The following is a 16,630-nucleotide window of genomic DNA, read 5'->3' on the forward strand; positions in this document are numbered from 1 at the left end:
TTTATCCAGTACAGAAAGCCTTCGCTTGATTCCTTGCCCGTTTTGGAGCTTAATTTTGCTTTCTGTAAGGTTAGTAGAAAATTACCAAAAGTTAATTTAATTACTTAGAGATTCTAGACGCTTTGCTTATCGTTTTTCTAGACAATAGTGGCAATTATGAGCTTGTTGTAGAGGGTAGGTTTTAATCTATGCACTTAAAAATGACAATTCATGCCGTGAATGCCTTAACCGCTTAGATGTGAGTTTTTGCAAGCCCTAAGAAAAAGTCATCTGGATTCTTTTGATTGAAATTTTCGGGCAGTTTTGGAGCACGAGGGACACGACGCTCTTTTATCGGTCGCCTACTTCACTAAAATTCACGTCAATCAAAAATTCAATTTTCAAGTAGAAACTTTTATTATTGGTTTGATTAAGTAAAACCACGGCGTAAATCATTTTTCATCGGAAAATTACGAAAACTCATCAATGATTTAAATATTTTTTTGTGACATTCGCGGATCCGTGTTAATCTGTGTTTGCAGTCTTCCCTCCTAACAACCGTGATCAGAAAAGATAAAATCTTACGTCACAAAAACTATTTTAAATCTCGATGGAAGCACTTCGCATAACTACTAGCTACTCGCAAATTATATTTGCGCGCAATTCGTGGGCAAAATAAGTAATATCAAAATTAATTTTAGATAGAAGTCAAAGAAATTGTTTTTGAAAAGTTTAATCAACTGATGTTTTTGTTAAGTTTTACTTTGAATGTTTCACGTGGTTGGGTTCGAAGTTCAAAGCTTAACAGAAATCTTACTTTCACTTTGTGAGTTTTACTCTTATTTTCCGTGTCCCCAAAAACGTATCTGAACCGGATGCTTGTAGATAAAATGCGCATGCGTGGAAAACCCCTTTCGAAATTATCAAGAAATCCTTTTTTCTGGGTATAATTTGTGCCATGTTTTTATATTTTCCTGTTAGAGTCCATTAGTCACATTATTGAATAGTAAATAACTTAATTTAGGTTTAATATAATATAGGTGGAGCCAACTATTCAACAGTTTGACTAAATGCACTCTTAAATACATTCAACATAAATTATAGTCTCCTACGCAGCCGCTATTATAGTCACCCAACCCTCACTCCCCTAACTTCTTAGGGGATCGAAGGAGCGAGTTTTGTGTGAGGACACTAATAGCGGCTGCGTTAATCTCCCCCACTGCTGCTTTCAGCTACTCAGGAGAGAAAGCGTTGCGTGACGACACTGAAATCGGCAGTGGGGGAGGCTACGGCTGCGTTTCTGCGGCTACATAAATTTGAAAGGAAGCTATTCTGCGTTATTCAGCGGGTCTTTTTGTAAACCGCCTCATAACTAGAAATACTGGATTCCAACTGCGCGCTAAGTACCTTGTTATTATCTGACAGGATTTTCTCCTTACGTTAAGAGTTCAGTTAATATGGAAAAATACGAAAAGCAAGAATTAATTACCTACGTTAATACTATTAAGCTCTAAAAATAATTCAAAGGTCAGTTCCTAATAATTTGTCCGGTTTTTGCTTCAACAAAGAATGCCTAAGGTTTATACTTGATATGTAACGAAGAGTTCCAGCTTTTCAATGGCCAACCCACACGAAATAATTATTCCATTTAAATCAGTTTTTATACATTTTATTGTATTGACCCAAATACCTCAAACACCTTGAATCAATCGTTTGAAGGCAATAGAATGTACCTCTAATATCTAGTATTATTATTATTTATTCATTTTAGTTTTTATTGTGAAATCCAACCAGTTACGCAGTTTTGAAACACGACTTTTCTTGCGAAATAATACACGCAGAAATTTTCCCTCGCGCGGGCCCGCTCTCTCGCGATAAATACTAAATTTAAATAACATCTGCAACTAAACAGATATCCGCCATCTAAAGAAAAATTAGATTTCATATTTCAAAACAATGAAGGATGATTGAAAAATAATCTTTAACTTTTTTAAACCGATTTGAATGAAGTTTCGAAGCCGTTGGTTGAGTACGTGTTCCCGTAGGAAAACAAACCTTGATATTGAGTTTAAAAACAAAAGAAAATAAGTCAATATTTTTCTATTAGCACATTCGGTAGAGGTCAATGTCAACTCTATTGATTTTTCTAGTTCTATTTCTTTCACGAGTGTGTATAATTGTTGTTCTACCTGACCGTTTTCGAATTAATCAATTACCGCTGTGTTCCTTGATCACAGACTCGTTTATACAGGGTTCGTCCCATGTGTCTCAATATTCACGAATACCAACGGTTAAGTAAAGAATGGACAGTTTCAACAATACAAACACTTTGAAATTCCAAGATCCTTCAAAAGAATGCAGGAATATTCAAAGTGCTTTCATACGAAATCGAGGCTAACCCCGTAGAACAAATAATTCGAAACTACATTATTATTGTGCATAAGAAAATAAGGAGCTTACGGAACAGCCACGCCGAGCCGTGACCGTGACGATATTGTAAAGTGTGAACCGTAACCTCGCAACCTCAGTGATTAGTTTAGCAGATGTTTTCAATTAAAGTGCCTATCATCCTTCTGACAATATTCACAGTATTAATTCTACATGGGATAAGATGTTGAATAACGCTAAAAAAATATATAGTTTAAGTGCAACTTCTTGAAATCTTAAAGGTTTTTCCACGCCATATGCTAATGCTGTGACGTATGAAGAGTAATCATTTAATATACAAAACACTACTTGTACAGATAAATTAAATTTGAAATACGTCATTGTTTTGCCCATTGCTCTTATAGAAATGATTGCAAGTTAGTTTTCACATAGAAGCCGGTGTTTCGAATTACGATGAACAACAAATAACCATAAATGCCTCCTCATACGTCACAGCATTAGCATATGACATGGAAAAACCTTCATAACTTCAAGAAGCCGCACTCAAACTATGTAATTTTTTCGGGTTATTCAACATCTTACCCCATGTAGAATCAATACTGAGAATATTGTCAGAAGGGTGATAGGCACTTTAAACTCTCCGGCTTTTATGTCAGTTTCATGATAGATAAATTCTTCCTAGATACTCGAAATTCCACAAGAATTCTTTATCAGTGAAGTGAGTTTGACCTTTGCAAATTCATTTGTAGCTACGTCAACAACAGAAATAAATGAAAGAGAAACCTTATGGACTGTTCGTTATTTTTGCTCAATGGAGAGGGGTGTTCAGTAATCACAGAAGGCGCCTTAAAACCCAACCTCCCCTCCCTCCACCCAAACCCGAAATATACTAAAATTTCAACCCATCCCCCCACTCTGTCATATAAGGAGCTCGAGATAAAAAAAATAACTACCCCCTTTTCCCCCCTTTTTGACTTTGGAAAAGGTACCCCCAGCTCCCCCAGTCTAAACATCGTACCTCCCTTAGGCATATATAAAGAACTAGAGTGGTGAGGACAATTAAATGAATCTATTTGAATTAGAAGATCTAAATAAAAATGATTAGTTCTAATTCCTTCGATAATTTATGATTTACTTAAGATTATATTAAGTATTATATAGCTAATTTTAATCTAATTTAATTGCTTTTGTAGGTACTGTGTCCTTATATCATAAAAATATATATTTCAATGAAAAACTGAATAATTATTATATTAAGCCAAGTATTTATCAGAAAAAAAATGATGGATCGAAATACTAAAATCTAGGTCTAAGCTAAATTATAACAACCTAATAAATAACTATAAATCTATGTAATTATAATGTTCAATGTTCAGTGTCAAATGCCTATAGTGATAAGTCTCATAGCAGTGATTTGAAAGTACGTGCAATGTTCAGTGTAGATGAAATGACAGCTTTCTGCATCTTTATAAGTTTGTCACTTCCCCTTCTTCTTCCCAAGAGCTTGCTCATGCAATTATTATTATTATTATTATTATTATTATTATTATTATTATTACTATAATTATAATTATTATTATCATTATTATTATTGTTGTAGTATAGTATAGTATTATATCAGAGTGAAGAGCTGGACTCGTGTTTTGAGCTATTAATTTATTTTATCAATATGTCTTCATAGATAAATAAGTAATTATTTCATATATTTGTTATTTGTTATATTCATGATCTCTGTTTTTTATTATTGCTGTTGTTATTATTATTATCATAATTATTATTATCATTATTATTATTATCATAATTATTATTATTATCATTATTATTATTATCATTATTATTATTATTATTAATACTGTTGTTATTGTCATTTAATTTTTATCTAATTTTTTTTTGTTTTGTATTTTTGTTAGTGGTAGTAGTCCACTTGTCGTTATGGGAGTCAAGGTTTTGATGCAATGGACGGTGTTTTGTATTATCTTGGTGATTGTTAAAACAACATCAGCACTAAATACAACAACACCAGCAAATACAGCAGCATCAGCTATAAGAACAACGGTAACTACAACAGTAAATACAACAACACCATCGGCAACAACATCACCAACGATAGCAGCACCAACAACAGCAGCATCACCAACAGCAGCATCAACAACAGCAGCATCAACAACAGCAGCATCAACAACAGCAGCATCAACAACAGCAGCAGCAACAACAGCAGCATCAACAACAGCAGCAGCAACAACAGCAGCAGCAACAACAGCAGCAGCAACAGCAGCAGCAACAACAGCAGCAGCAACAAGAACAGCAACAACAGCAGCAGCAGCAACAACAAGAACAGCAACAACAACAGCAGCCGCAACAACAACAGCAGCAGCATCAACAGCAGCAGCAACAACAACAGCAGCAAAAACAACAGCATCAACAACAACAGCAACAACAACAGCAGCAGCAACAACAACAGCACCATCAAAAACAGCACCAACAACAACAGCAAAAGGAACTACAACAGGAGTAACAACAGCAGCAACAACAGCAGCTGCAACAGCAACAGCTGCAACAACAACAGCAGCATCAACAACAGCAGCAACAACAACAGCAGCATCAACAACAGCAGCAACAACAACAGCAGCATCAACAACAGCACCAACAACAACAGCAAAAGGAACTACAACAGGAGTAACAACAGCAGCAACAACAACAGCTGCAACAACAACAGCAGCAACAACAGCAGCAACAACAACAGCAGCATCAACAACAGCAGCATCAACAACAGCAGTATCAACAATAGCAGCATCAACAACAACAGCATCAACAACAGCAGCATCAACAACAGCAGCATCAACAACAGCAGCATTAACAACAGCACCAACAACAACAGCAGCAGCATCAACAACAGCAGAATCAACAACAGCAGCATCAACAGCAGCAGCATCAACAGCAGCAGTATCAACAACAGCAGCATCAACAACAGCAGCATCAACAACAGCAGCATCAACAACAGCAGCATCAACAACAGCAGCATCAACAACAGCAGCAGCATCAACAACAGCAGCATCAAAAACAGCAGCAGCATCAACAACAGCATCAACAACAGGAGCAGCATCAACAACAGCAGCAGCATCAACAGCAGCAGCAACAACAACAGCAGCAACAACACCAGCATCAACAACAGCAGCAACAACAACAGCAAAAGGAACTACAACAGGAGTAACAGCAGCAGCAACAACAACAGCTGCAACAACAATAGCTGCAACAACAACAGCAGCAACAACAACAGCAGCATCAACAGCAGCAGCATCAACAACAGCAGCAGCATCAACAACAGCAACAACAACAACAGCAGCATCAACAACAGCAGCATCAACAGCAGCATCAACAACAGCAGCACCAACAACAACAGCAGCAGCATCAATAACAGCAGAATCAACAACAGCAGCATCAACAGCAGCAGTATCAACAACAGCAGCATCAACAGCAGCAGTATCAACAACAGCAACATCAACAATAGCAGCAGTATCAACAACAGCATCAACAACAGCAGCAGCAGCAGCAACAACAGCAGCATCAACAACAGCAGCATCAACAACAAGCAGCAGCAACAACAGCAGCATCAACAACAACAGCTGCAACAACAACAGCATCAACAACAACAGCAGCATCAACAGCAGCATCAACAACAGCAGCATCAACAACAGCAGCATCAACAACAACAGCAGCATCAACAACAGCAGCATCAACAACAGCAGCATCAACAACAGCAGCATCAACAACAGCAGCAGCATCAACAACAGCATCAACAACAGCAGCAGCATCAACAACAGCAGCAGCATCAACAGCAGCATCAACAACAACAGCAGCAATAACAACAGCATCAACAACAGCAGCAACAACAACAGCAAAAGGAACTACAACAGGAGTAACAGCAGCAGCAAACAACAACAACAGCAGCACCAACAACAACAGCAGCAGCATCAATAACAGCAGAATCAACAACAGCAGCATCAACAGCAGCAGTATCAACAACAGCAGCATCAACAGCAGCAGTATCAACAACAGCAACATCAACAATAGCAGCAGTATCAACAACAACAGCAACAACAACAGCAGCAGCATCAACAACAGCAGCAGCATCAACAACAGCAGCAACAACAACAGCGGCATCAACAACAGCAACAGGACCTACAACACCAAAACCAACCACACCGGCTTACGAACCAAGCGTAATCATCACTGTCAGCTTCACCTTTTCTTGGGCACAATTATGTAGACACATAGAAAACTTTCAAAAAGGGCTTGCTGAGGTACTCTTCGAAAATAAAAACGGAATTCCATACAAGATAGATTACAAACGAATACATATTATCGACTCCGAGTGTCATAATGGTGGGTTTACGCGAAGTGCAGAGGAAGCTCAGCTTAAATTCTACGTTACAGAAAAAGGTTCAGATAAAGTTGACAAAGAAATGACAACTAAAGCCTACGAACTTTTGGATAACTACGTGAAAAATAATAAGATGAGAGAACTTGTTAAGGAATTTGAAGGAAAGGTTAGTGATATTAGAAAGATCCGATACGATTCAGCATCGCGATTCTCCTATAAGTTTTGTCGGCTCAGAATTACAGTTGTGATAGAAGAATCACGATACAAAAGTTATTGCGATTTAGAGTGCGAATATACCACGGTTTTTGTCCATCAATATAAAACCGTATTAGCGTCTCAAAATCGCGGTTTTGCGGTTTCCCTCCTTTGTGCCCTGACTTTGATCAGCCCATAGGTTGTTTCATGTTTATATCTGTGTGTTAGCCATGCCGTGACTAAGAGCAGCCCAGATGTTATTTCAAGGTTTGATCTGTGAGTGAGCCATGCCTAGCCTGCGCTGCATCCGGAATTTTCTGTCGTAAACGTTCGGAGGCACGCAGGCTAGCCATGCCGTGACATTGAATAATCCAGAGGTTATTTCAGATTTAGATCTGTGAGTTAGCCATGCCGTGACTAAGATCTGCCCAGAGGTTGTTTCAGGGTTTGATAAATCGAGGATTGTCATTGCCTTTGTTTTTCTTCAGGTGAAATCAGTCAGCATTGGTGGTCCTGATGCTCCTACTCCCAAGACAGAGCCTTTGTTCAATGAGAATGAAAGAATTGGTATTGGTATCGGTGTAGCTCTAATTATTGTATTGATCGTCACAGTAATCTGTGTGTGTAGGGTAAGTTTCCTCGCTCAGTTGAATAGCATCCACCCATCCATCCATCCATCCATCCATCCATCCATCCATCCATCCATCCATCCATCCATCCATCCATCCATCCATCCATCCATCCATCCATCCATCCATTTTTTGCTTTCTACCTCCCTCCAATTCTGTCCCTCTTTCATCCATCGTCTATCCATGCAGCCACGCATCTCTATCCATCCATCCTAAAATCATTTCATCAAAGGAGATTCATTTAAGATAACAGATTATTTATTACTAAAAGGCATCCACTAAGAAGAAAAATTCAGGCCAGTCAAGGCTACATCAATTAGAAAACGAGGACCAAATGCCCATAGATAGCCCTGATGGCCCTACCTCCAACGGCAAGCGCACTCGCACCGAGGAGGTACAACTCACCGAAATTTCGCGGGAAAACAATCTAGAGGCGAACGCTTCCTCAGCGATTGAAGACAAGAAAGAAGAAATTTGCCCATTAGCCGAGTCTGAGAAATCATCTATTGTTGAATTAGAGATGGGGAAAATAACTGAGGATGTAAGGGGTACAGAGAATCCTGCATTTTTTGCAGAAGAAAATGAAACAGAGCCAGGTTGGTAACGACAATGTATTGCTTTATGAAGAGCGGGCTAGTAACGCATAATGAGTGAGGGGTATAAGTGCATCTCCTACCTTTTCTTCCTGAGCTCCGAAAAGAAGACATATATAGTCAGCCAAATATGCATACTTATTTTATAGCGCTCCCTAATCACACGCGCCAAATCGTACTATTTAAGTTTTGCCATTGCGTCAAAATAAGGCGTCTCCACGACATTCCACGACAAGGTTTTGTAGCATGTTGCTTCATGTTGTTTACCAAGCTTGAAAAACATCACATTCATATGTAAATAATGTCAGCACAGAAGATAATATATCGAAAAACCGTGCAGACAAAGTTTAGGGAAATTAGTATTCAGGTTGTGACCTTTCGCTGATGTTAATGGAAATCGCTTATTATGCATGCAGTTCGGGCTCGGTATGACGTGCAACGTGCAAGACTTTGAACAAAACTTTCACCAATCTTCCCTTCGAATTAAAGTTGTATATTGTCTTCACAGTTGAATCCATTGTTCAAAACGCAGCAATAGTAACGAGGGAGGAAAAGGCAGAAAACACTGAAAAATACGTTACGGAGCAAGAAACGAAGGAAAAGGAAAAAGTAGGAGAGATAGAGAAAGAAACAGTTGCAATTGTGGGTGAAAAGAAGAAAGACGAAGAGGAGAAAGAAAAACAAGAAAAGGAAAATGTCGAGCCTGCTGCGTCAAACTTGGGATTTGAAGACAAAGAGGAAGAGGTTGGTCAAATACTTATGTCATTATGTTCTAGCATTTGTTTGTCGTGAAGTGTGATCGTACGGGTGAGTGTAGTCTTGAAAAAAGACTGTTGTTGGTGGTGACTGACGCTTCGACAACCTTAGCGGAAGTCAACTTCAAGGTCCAGTGAGAAAACGAGAAACAGCATTTCTAGCATTGGCATGCAAGTCAATACGGATAGCGAAATACTGTGCCCTCGGTCTTAAATATTCAGTTTTCCCTATCCTCTATCACCTCTATATCTACCTACATACCTTGATGACTCAGTGTAACATAAGCTATAACAGTATAGGAAATTGCACGATCTCGATTACAATTCGGAATTTATAGGTACGAGTGATATTTTGAAAGTTTTCAGAGTTTCGACTAGCCTTTATATAGTGATTTTCAAAACGTCACGAGTATCTGTAAATTCTGAATTGTACGAGAAGATTGTGCGTTTTTTTTTTTTTGTTTGTTTTGTTTTGTTTATAATACACTCAACAAAATTGAGGAATTTAGTTGGGACTCTACAGAATACAATTAGGGATTTAATTGTACTAATCTTGTCCAATCAGAATCGAGTAATATCAATGTTCTGTCTTCTAGGAGGAAGATACGAAATTATAAATGATTTCAAGTATTCGTTGTCCAGACGTCAAGTGGTTATGAGAGCTGAATTGACAAACGGTAAAGGGACATCTTAAAGAGAAAAAGGCAAATAAGTAGTCAGTAGTTGAGAAAAGCAGAAAGAAAAACAAGATTCTATATATCCATGGCAAGTTGTAACCATGTCTAGGTTTATATTCATATAGCGAATGGGCTTCCTGTGTTGAAGAGAAGGATTTTTTACCACAGGATTTCAATCACAAGTTGTTTTTAATTTCTTAAACTAAAATAAGCAAAATTTTTCATAACGATGGAAAATATTTCATTGGGGTTCAGAGAGAAGGGAACGCCCTTATGGAGGGGGCGGGGGAGGAGTGTAATAGCTTTGAAGTTTACTCAAAGCTCAAAAAAGAAGCTCCCACTTGATGTGATTGTTTTTCACATCAATATGAGGAAATTATCCTACTTTTCCAGGAGTCATTTCCAAACTTTTTAACGATAACCCCTCCCTGATTTCATTGTAACGACCTCTCCCGTACCCTTTTATACCATTTCAGTCTTTTGAGAAATATATTAATAGCGTTTAAAGAGTTAGATGTTTGAAAATAATATCGTATAACCGACATAAGATTATAGTCTTAGCTAACAATTGTCGTGGCTGATTTATTATAGGATATAAATAAAATGCGCTAATAATCTAGAAATTAGAACGAACCACAAAATCGCTGGTACACGATGGATCAACAATATGAGATCTGACTGGATATATAAAGTTAAGCAATTTAAGAATACTAATGAAAATCCAGAACATCGTAGTGAGAAATGTGTTTAATTTCGGCAAGCCAAGAAGATGGCAAGCTTGCTGAAAAATCGTTTTATTTAAAACACATTTCTATCCACGATGTACAGGATTTTCATTTATTCTTAATGATCTAGATATATATATTTTTCAAATAATATACTTTTTATACTTATAGCAATAATATTCTTCGAAAAAATAGGAAAAGGAATGCAATAAAAATAGCGTGCATAACTTAAATTGTGTCAAATTTTATGCTTTTTGATGGAATAGACCTATTTACCTTGGGCGTAATGTTTTACCGTTTCAGACCACGTGTCATTCCCTAGAGTATCATTTCTTTGTTTAACGGTTGCAAGACACATGAATATTGACACAAGTCAAGCAAAGAATCGCATTCTATAGGGGATTTTTTTTTGATGCTTTGATTGATTTGGCAAAGAGAGGATTAGTAGCTAGTCTATAATATCCCTAGGGGAAGGGTGTGGGAGGTGAGGGACAAAAGAAAAATACACTCACCACTCCCCTTCCCCAGACGATAACGACAAGGCAGTAAGAGAAATCTAGGGACTTAGTGTTGTTTACCATATTTGGAAGTGAATGACGTACTTCCGGTCCCATGCTGTAGTGCGCCGCGCAAATTTGTCTTTATCGTCAGTATGTGTCTGTTGGTTTAAGCCTAGTTTTTCATTTGCAATGATTTATTCGCCACCTATTTTATCTATTCCGTCCCATTCATCCATTCATTTCGTCCCATCCATTCATCCATCCATTCATTCATCCATTTCCTATCTGACATTAGATAATTTCTTCCTTCCTCTGTGGTTATCTTTCTTGCTTTCTTTTTTTCTTTCCCGTTACTCCATTTATGTATACCTACTCTCTTTCATCCATTTATTTATATCCGTCAATCTGTTAAACATCCATTGTATACTTCCTAGTCATCCCTTCATTTTCTCTGAACTCAACCTAATAGGAATCCTAATTTACAAAGCATTTATCTTTTGCATCAGGAAAAAAACAACTGAAGTCCCTTAGAACCGGCCAGCGATTATTTCTTCTCGCTCAGCACCAGTCTCAGGGCCGTATCTAGCGGGAGCACAGGGTGCACATGCACCCCCCCCCCCCCCCCCCCAATAAAAGTTAAAGGTCCGCTCATCCTTATCCTTTTTTCTTTTTCTTCTTTTTTTCTTATTTTCTTTTTGGTTCTGCTTTCTCTTGGTTCTGCTTTCTTTTGGTTACCTTTTTATTCTTTTTGGTTCTGCAAATTATCCCCCATAAAAGCTTAAGGTTCGCTCATCCATCTCCTTTTTTTATTATTTCTTTTTCTTTTTCTTTTTTTTCTTTTTTTCTTTTTGGTTCTGCTTTCTTTTGGTTACCTTTTTATTCTTTTTGGTTCTGCAAATTATTGCCTGTGCACCTCCCTGCAAGATCCCTAGTTACGCCACTGAGTTGGTAATAAAAAATAGCAGCAGTAAGGGGGACTCGCGATTGATGCCGTATATTTGCGGGTTTTACCCGGGAAATTACGAACGCGGGTACAGCAGATTTACGGAAATTCCGCGGTGTGTCCCTTACTGCTGCTCTGTTGGGTACTGCAAACGAAGTATAAAATACTTCGTATATAATGGATACCATCAAAAGTATCAAGAACAAGACTGTGCGCAAACTTAGAACCCAGGTTCTGGACAGGTTAGACGCAGACTTTGCCTTTACGACATTTATGGAAGGTAATACGGATGAGACTATGACGCAGGAAAGAGCAGAACAGATAATCGACCTAATGCCCGAGGGTAATTACCGTTTGGAGTTGACCTTCATAAAGTATCTGGACGGGGAATGGATTATTGAAAGGGGCCGCAATCCCATTAGAGCGTCTGGTAAAAAGAACCTGTTCGTCTTAAGTAAGGCTACCAACCCGGGAGCATTAGAAGGAATTGACATGTTATTCTATGAGGTTGCTTACCCTGTTACAGTGGTAATTTACGGGGCGTATGAAATGCCCACGCCAGATGTAAAGAAGTTACAACCAATGCGACATCCTGGTAACTGTGTTGGTAAGCTAGTCCGGGAATTCTTTGAAGATGCTTCCCGTGGTTGTAAGTTAACCTTAAAGCGCCGAGAAGCCATTCGAAAGTGGGAGCATTCTACCCGCAAGACTGGAGGAACCATAGCCAATATTAAGAAGTTGGAAGTGGCATTAGAGCGGCGTATACACGTTAAAGATATCACAGACGGGTTTATTTACTCTGGGACTCACAAATATGGAGGTAGAGGAGCTCCTATTGTTATCTACCAACATAATGGGCACGCTTGGCGGGAACTAAGGTTTCCTAAGAAGGTTAAGACCTCAGTCTACAAAGTATCTCCGTTAGCAGACTTGGTTCATGAGAATTCCATCTGGTTAATGGACGCAGAAGGTAGGCAATTTATGACACAAGACGGTACTTTGTATAGACCCGAAATGGAACAGCTGAAGATAGACAGCGTTTGTGAAGACCTGGGTGAAGATTTTCCCGAAGTATTAAGTTCTCGTTCCCTGGACTTCTTAGCCGCAAAGAAGCGTAATGGCTGGAAGCCGACTCCTAGCGACCTTCCAATTCCAAAAGCCTGCATAGAACATGGTCACGGAGGTCTTTGGAATATGGAATACGACGAGGACGAGTATGTCTCGCTGGATATGAAACATTGTTACCCTGCGTCTTTCAAAGGCCTAGGAGATTGTAAAGAGTATTATGACCGTTACGGACATCCGGGCAGCCAATTCTTTAGGGTAGCTTTGGATGGTACGTACGATGCCCCAGCAACAGGATTCGTTAGATTGACCAGCTGGAAGCTAAAGAAGGGATTACATCCCATAATTTACGCGTGGTATGGGAAGCATCTGCAAGAAAAGGAATGGATCCCTGTGCCGCTATTAAAGTTCCTTGAAGAACGGAAACTCCTTACGTACACTGCTCATGAGGCAATATTATGTCGTCGGGAGTTTACCAAATGGCTGCCAGAAGACAATGCTACCGCCCGCATAGTTATTGGTAAGTTCACTCAGGGCGCAAAGGAAGGGGAGAAGCACATGCAACGCCGCTTAATCACAGATAAAGGAGAATTAAGCTTCCTCGTGCAACGAGCTCACGACCAAGGTTCAATGGTGTCAGTAGAGAAGTGGGATCATTTCACAGATTCCCTGCAACAATGGAATGCCTTGTGTTACTATCAAGACCACAGACCGCAGTATTACCATCTGCGTGCTAGCATGTTAGCTTACGCCCACATTAATCTCTTAGCGATGTTGCTGCGGTTTGACAAGGAAGACATTCCAAGAGTAGCTACTGACTCTTTGTACGTCAAACCTGCAGTGCTTGAAAAGGTGCAAGAGTTCTACACCGACGACGAATTAGCAGAAAGCGGGCAATGGAGGGTCAAGGACGAAGAGATAAAGGCCTGGCGAGCAAGAGTAACCTACGACGGTAATCATACTAAAGGAACGGTAACCCCGACTGAGGAACCATTACCAAGTGTCACAGACCCCATTTCTTACCACCGCTTCTCTTATCTTTACGGAACAGGAGGCAGTGGTAAGACTACCAGAGTCCTGCAACTATTCCCTAAAGTAACCGTATTAACTCCTACACATCGTTTAGAACGCGAACTCGCCGCTAAGGGCTTTGAAGCACAAACTTACCACAGTTTCTTTCGTTGGAATGGCACTAAATGGGTCCCAGAAGCTATTCATGATATTCCTCCTGTGATCTTATGGGATGAAATCTGTACTGTGCCCTTAGAAATCCTAAAAGAGTTCGTAGACTTCCTAAAAGGTAAGTGCCAGGTAATCTTCGCAGGAGATCCTTGCCAGCCACCTCCAATAGCAGGGGAAATGCCCCACGAATGGTTAAAAGGAATGGTAGATTACGCAGAGGAAATTAACACCGATTACCGTAGCAAGGATCAAGTAAGGAACCTCAAAGCGGAACTAAGGGGCCTTACAGACGCTCAGCAATGTAAAGTACTCCGTAAGAGAGTACGAGCCAAGTCCTATGAGGAATTCATACAGGCCTGGAACCCCAAAGATGTTGTCTTAAGTAGTAAGCGTGCTTCTCAGGCCCGTATTCAAAAAGATCTGTTAAATATTCACCGCGAAAGATTCCCCACTAATCTCGTACCCGTTTGCTATAAGCCCCGAGATACCAGAATGCAGAAAAGAGACGTACGGGTACCTGGCACTGACATTACTTTAGAGAACGCAGTTACCCACGATAAAGCCTGGGTGCAAATGAAAGACGTAGAAAGGATTACTTCCCACCCCGATTGGAGACTTGGTTACTGCATGACGGTACATAGTGCCCAGGGATTAACCGTAAAAGAAACGATGTGGATCATAGACCAGCGTTTGTGTTGGAGTAACTTAATTTACACCGCCGTAAGCCGCGTAGAATACGCCAAGCAATTGAAAAGAGCTTGGGGTCCGCAACTGCGTTACGATAAGACCCCAGAAGACGTAGCCAAAGAGAACATTACGAAGAAACTCCTTCGCTACAAGCGCCACGACGAAGAAAAAAATATGACGTTCGACCTCTGCGTGGACGACGTCTATAAGAAAGGGGCAAGGTGTGCCAAATGTAACATACCTCTACTATGGAGGTTTGACCCAAATGACGATCAGCAGTTCTCCGTGGATCGTATAAATAATAAACGCGGGCATTGCAGAGGCAACGTAAGACTGACATGCCTAGAGTGCAATCGGGCGCGTGGAGCTGCGCTACTCTGAGTCTTTGGGGACTATGAGCAGCTCTTCCATGACAAATCCACGACTTGGGCCATTTAGGTAATACAACACGGGTTGCCCTTCCTTGGTGACGGACTTTGAAATCTCATACGTTTCCAGGGACCAGTTAGGATCTGTGGCTCTCTTACTGCCACCTTCGAGTTCCCCCGGCTGATAGAGGTATCTGACCACTATGTCGCGGGGTAGCTTTTTTTCCTTCAGTCCGACCGCCCTCGAACTTCTGACGTAGGACTTGTGTTCCACGTGTTTCTTTTTTATGGCATCCTTGGGTTTTATCCCCGTAGCCCTGGCCGCCTCGTTGTTCAAAGCCGCGACGACCTGGGGGAGCCTCTGGGTCCATTCCCTGTTGCGTTTGGAGGGATCTTCCAGCTCTTTCCAATACTGGTACCCAAAGAGACGCTCGGCCAGGGTCTTGTTGAATCTTTCGACGATGCTCTGACCCCTGTGGTACTCTGCCTCGGCTCTCCTAATCTTAGTGCTGTGGTCTTTCAGGGTCTTGGTAACCACGCCCATGAACTCTGTCCCCGCATCCACTTGCAGCAGCTTAGGCCATTTCAAGACGCGCTTATAAATCCTACCTAGGGCTTCTGCGACTTCCCCAGAATCCTTGCTGGTTATGGGTTCGGCGTCCTTGTATCTGCTTGCGATATCAACTACGGTCAAAGCGTACCTATAGGTCTTCTTTCTCACCTTGTCGTGCGGTAAGAAGAGCAAGTCCGCCTGATGAACTTCATTGGGGGCATTTACGGTGAAGCTGGGCCTGGGAATGTACTTAGGCACGGGAAGATAAACCTGCCAGAGGGTTTGTTTTTTCAACCAGTTCTTAGCCGTTTCATCTGATACCCTGGCCGCGGTCGCGAGTTTTTTAATAGCCGACGCTCCTTTCCAATAGCCTTCAGGCCCATAGTAAATCCTTTTAAGTTTGTCCTCAGTTCGGCCCATTATATGAATAGAATCGCGCTTCGCTTGATTCAAGCGAAGGATAAAACAAGATTGATCTTACGTCCATTAAAATCCACCGTCTTTCCGTCCACTTTAATGGTGATGTTTATGCTTTCCACCAAATTAGACAAGTCATAGCTCAAAGAAATGGGGGTGTATTCTACCAGGTCAAATGGATTACCTTTGGGTAGAAACTTGGACATAAGAGAAGACCTTTCTCCATTATTGTAACTATGGATCAAGTCGCAATAGACTTCGTAAGAGGATGCGACTTTCCATTTCACATCATATGTACTGCCGTTATTTATCGTGGTACTAGTAAGACCCAGGAGTTCTACCAATGAACTGTCCTTCAAATTAGCGCTTCCATTATTTTTCTTAAATGTCATTTCATGGGGTAATCCTGTGGTAAGAGTATATCCATGCTTTGCTAGCTCCTTAGCCAGTGTTATAGGTGTGTATTGGGAATCTGGTATTTTTGGTTTGGCGGCATTGTCAACGACAAAGCCATCAATTAAATTATACCAAGAATTGTACAAAGAGCAACTAACCAACCGAACCCTTTCCGCGCGGATGGGAGGATTCAGATA

At 40.4% G+C, this 16,630-nt stretch overlaps 2 protein-coding genes across 2 annotated transcripts; one reads left to right on the forward strand and one right to left on the reverse strand.

The window, feature by feature from the left end:
• Positions 1 to 4,235: 4,235 nt before the first annotated feature.
• LOC148910141 (uncharacterized) lies at positions 4,236 to 6,294 on the reverse strand. Its single transcript, XM_089032527.1, has one exon. The coding sequence runs from the start codon at positions 6,237 to 6,239 to the stop codon at positions 4,236 to 4,238; it is 2,004 nt and encodes a 667-aa protein (XP_088888653.1). The 5' UTR covers positions 6,240 to 6,294.
• Positions 6,288 to 10,555, forward strand: LOC116289147 (uncharacterized; the record flags this gene model as incomplete). The annotated part of the gene is made up of 5 exons (XM_031696023.2): positions 6,288 to 6,914; positions 7,432 to 7,572; positions 7,844 to 8,168; positions 8,674 to 8,909; positions 9,517 to 10,555. Coding segments are annotated over 5 exons (1,350 nt in total), but the record flags the coding sequence as incomplete, so codon positions are not given.
• Positions 10,556 to 16,630: the final 6,075 nt, after the last annotated feature.

The sequence above is a fragment of the Actinia tenebrosa genome, unplaced genomic scaffold, assembly GCF_029948245.1.
Source record: "Actinia tenebrosa isolate PJP-AT-01 unplaced genomic scaffold, QUT_ActTen_1.0 PGA_scaffold1__47_contigs__length_23844297, whole genome shotgun sequence".
Taxonomy (NCBI): domain Eukaryota; kingdom Metazoa; phylum Cnidaria; class Anthozoa; order Actiniaria; family Actiniidae; genus Actinia; species Actinia tenebrosa.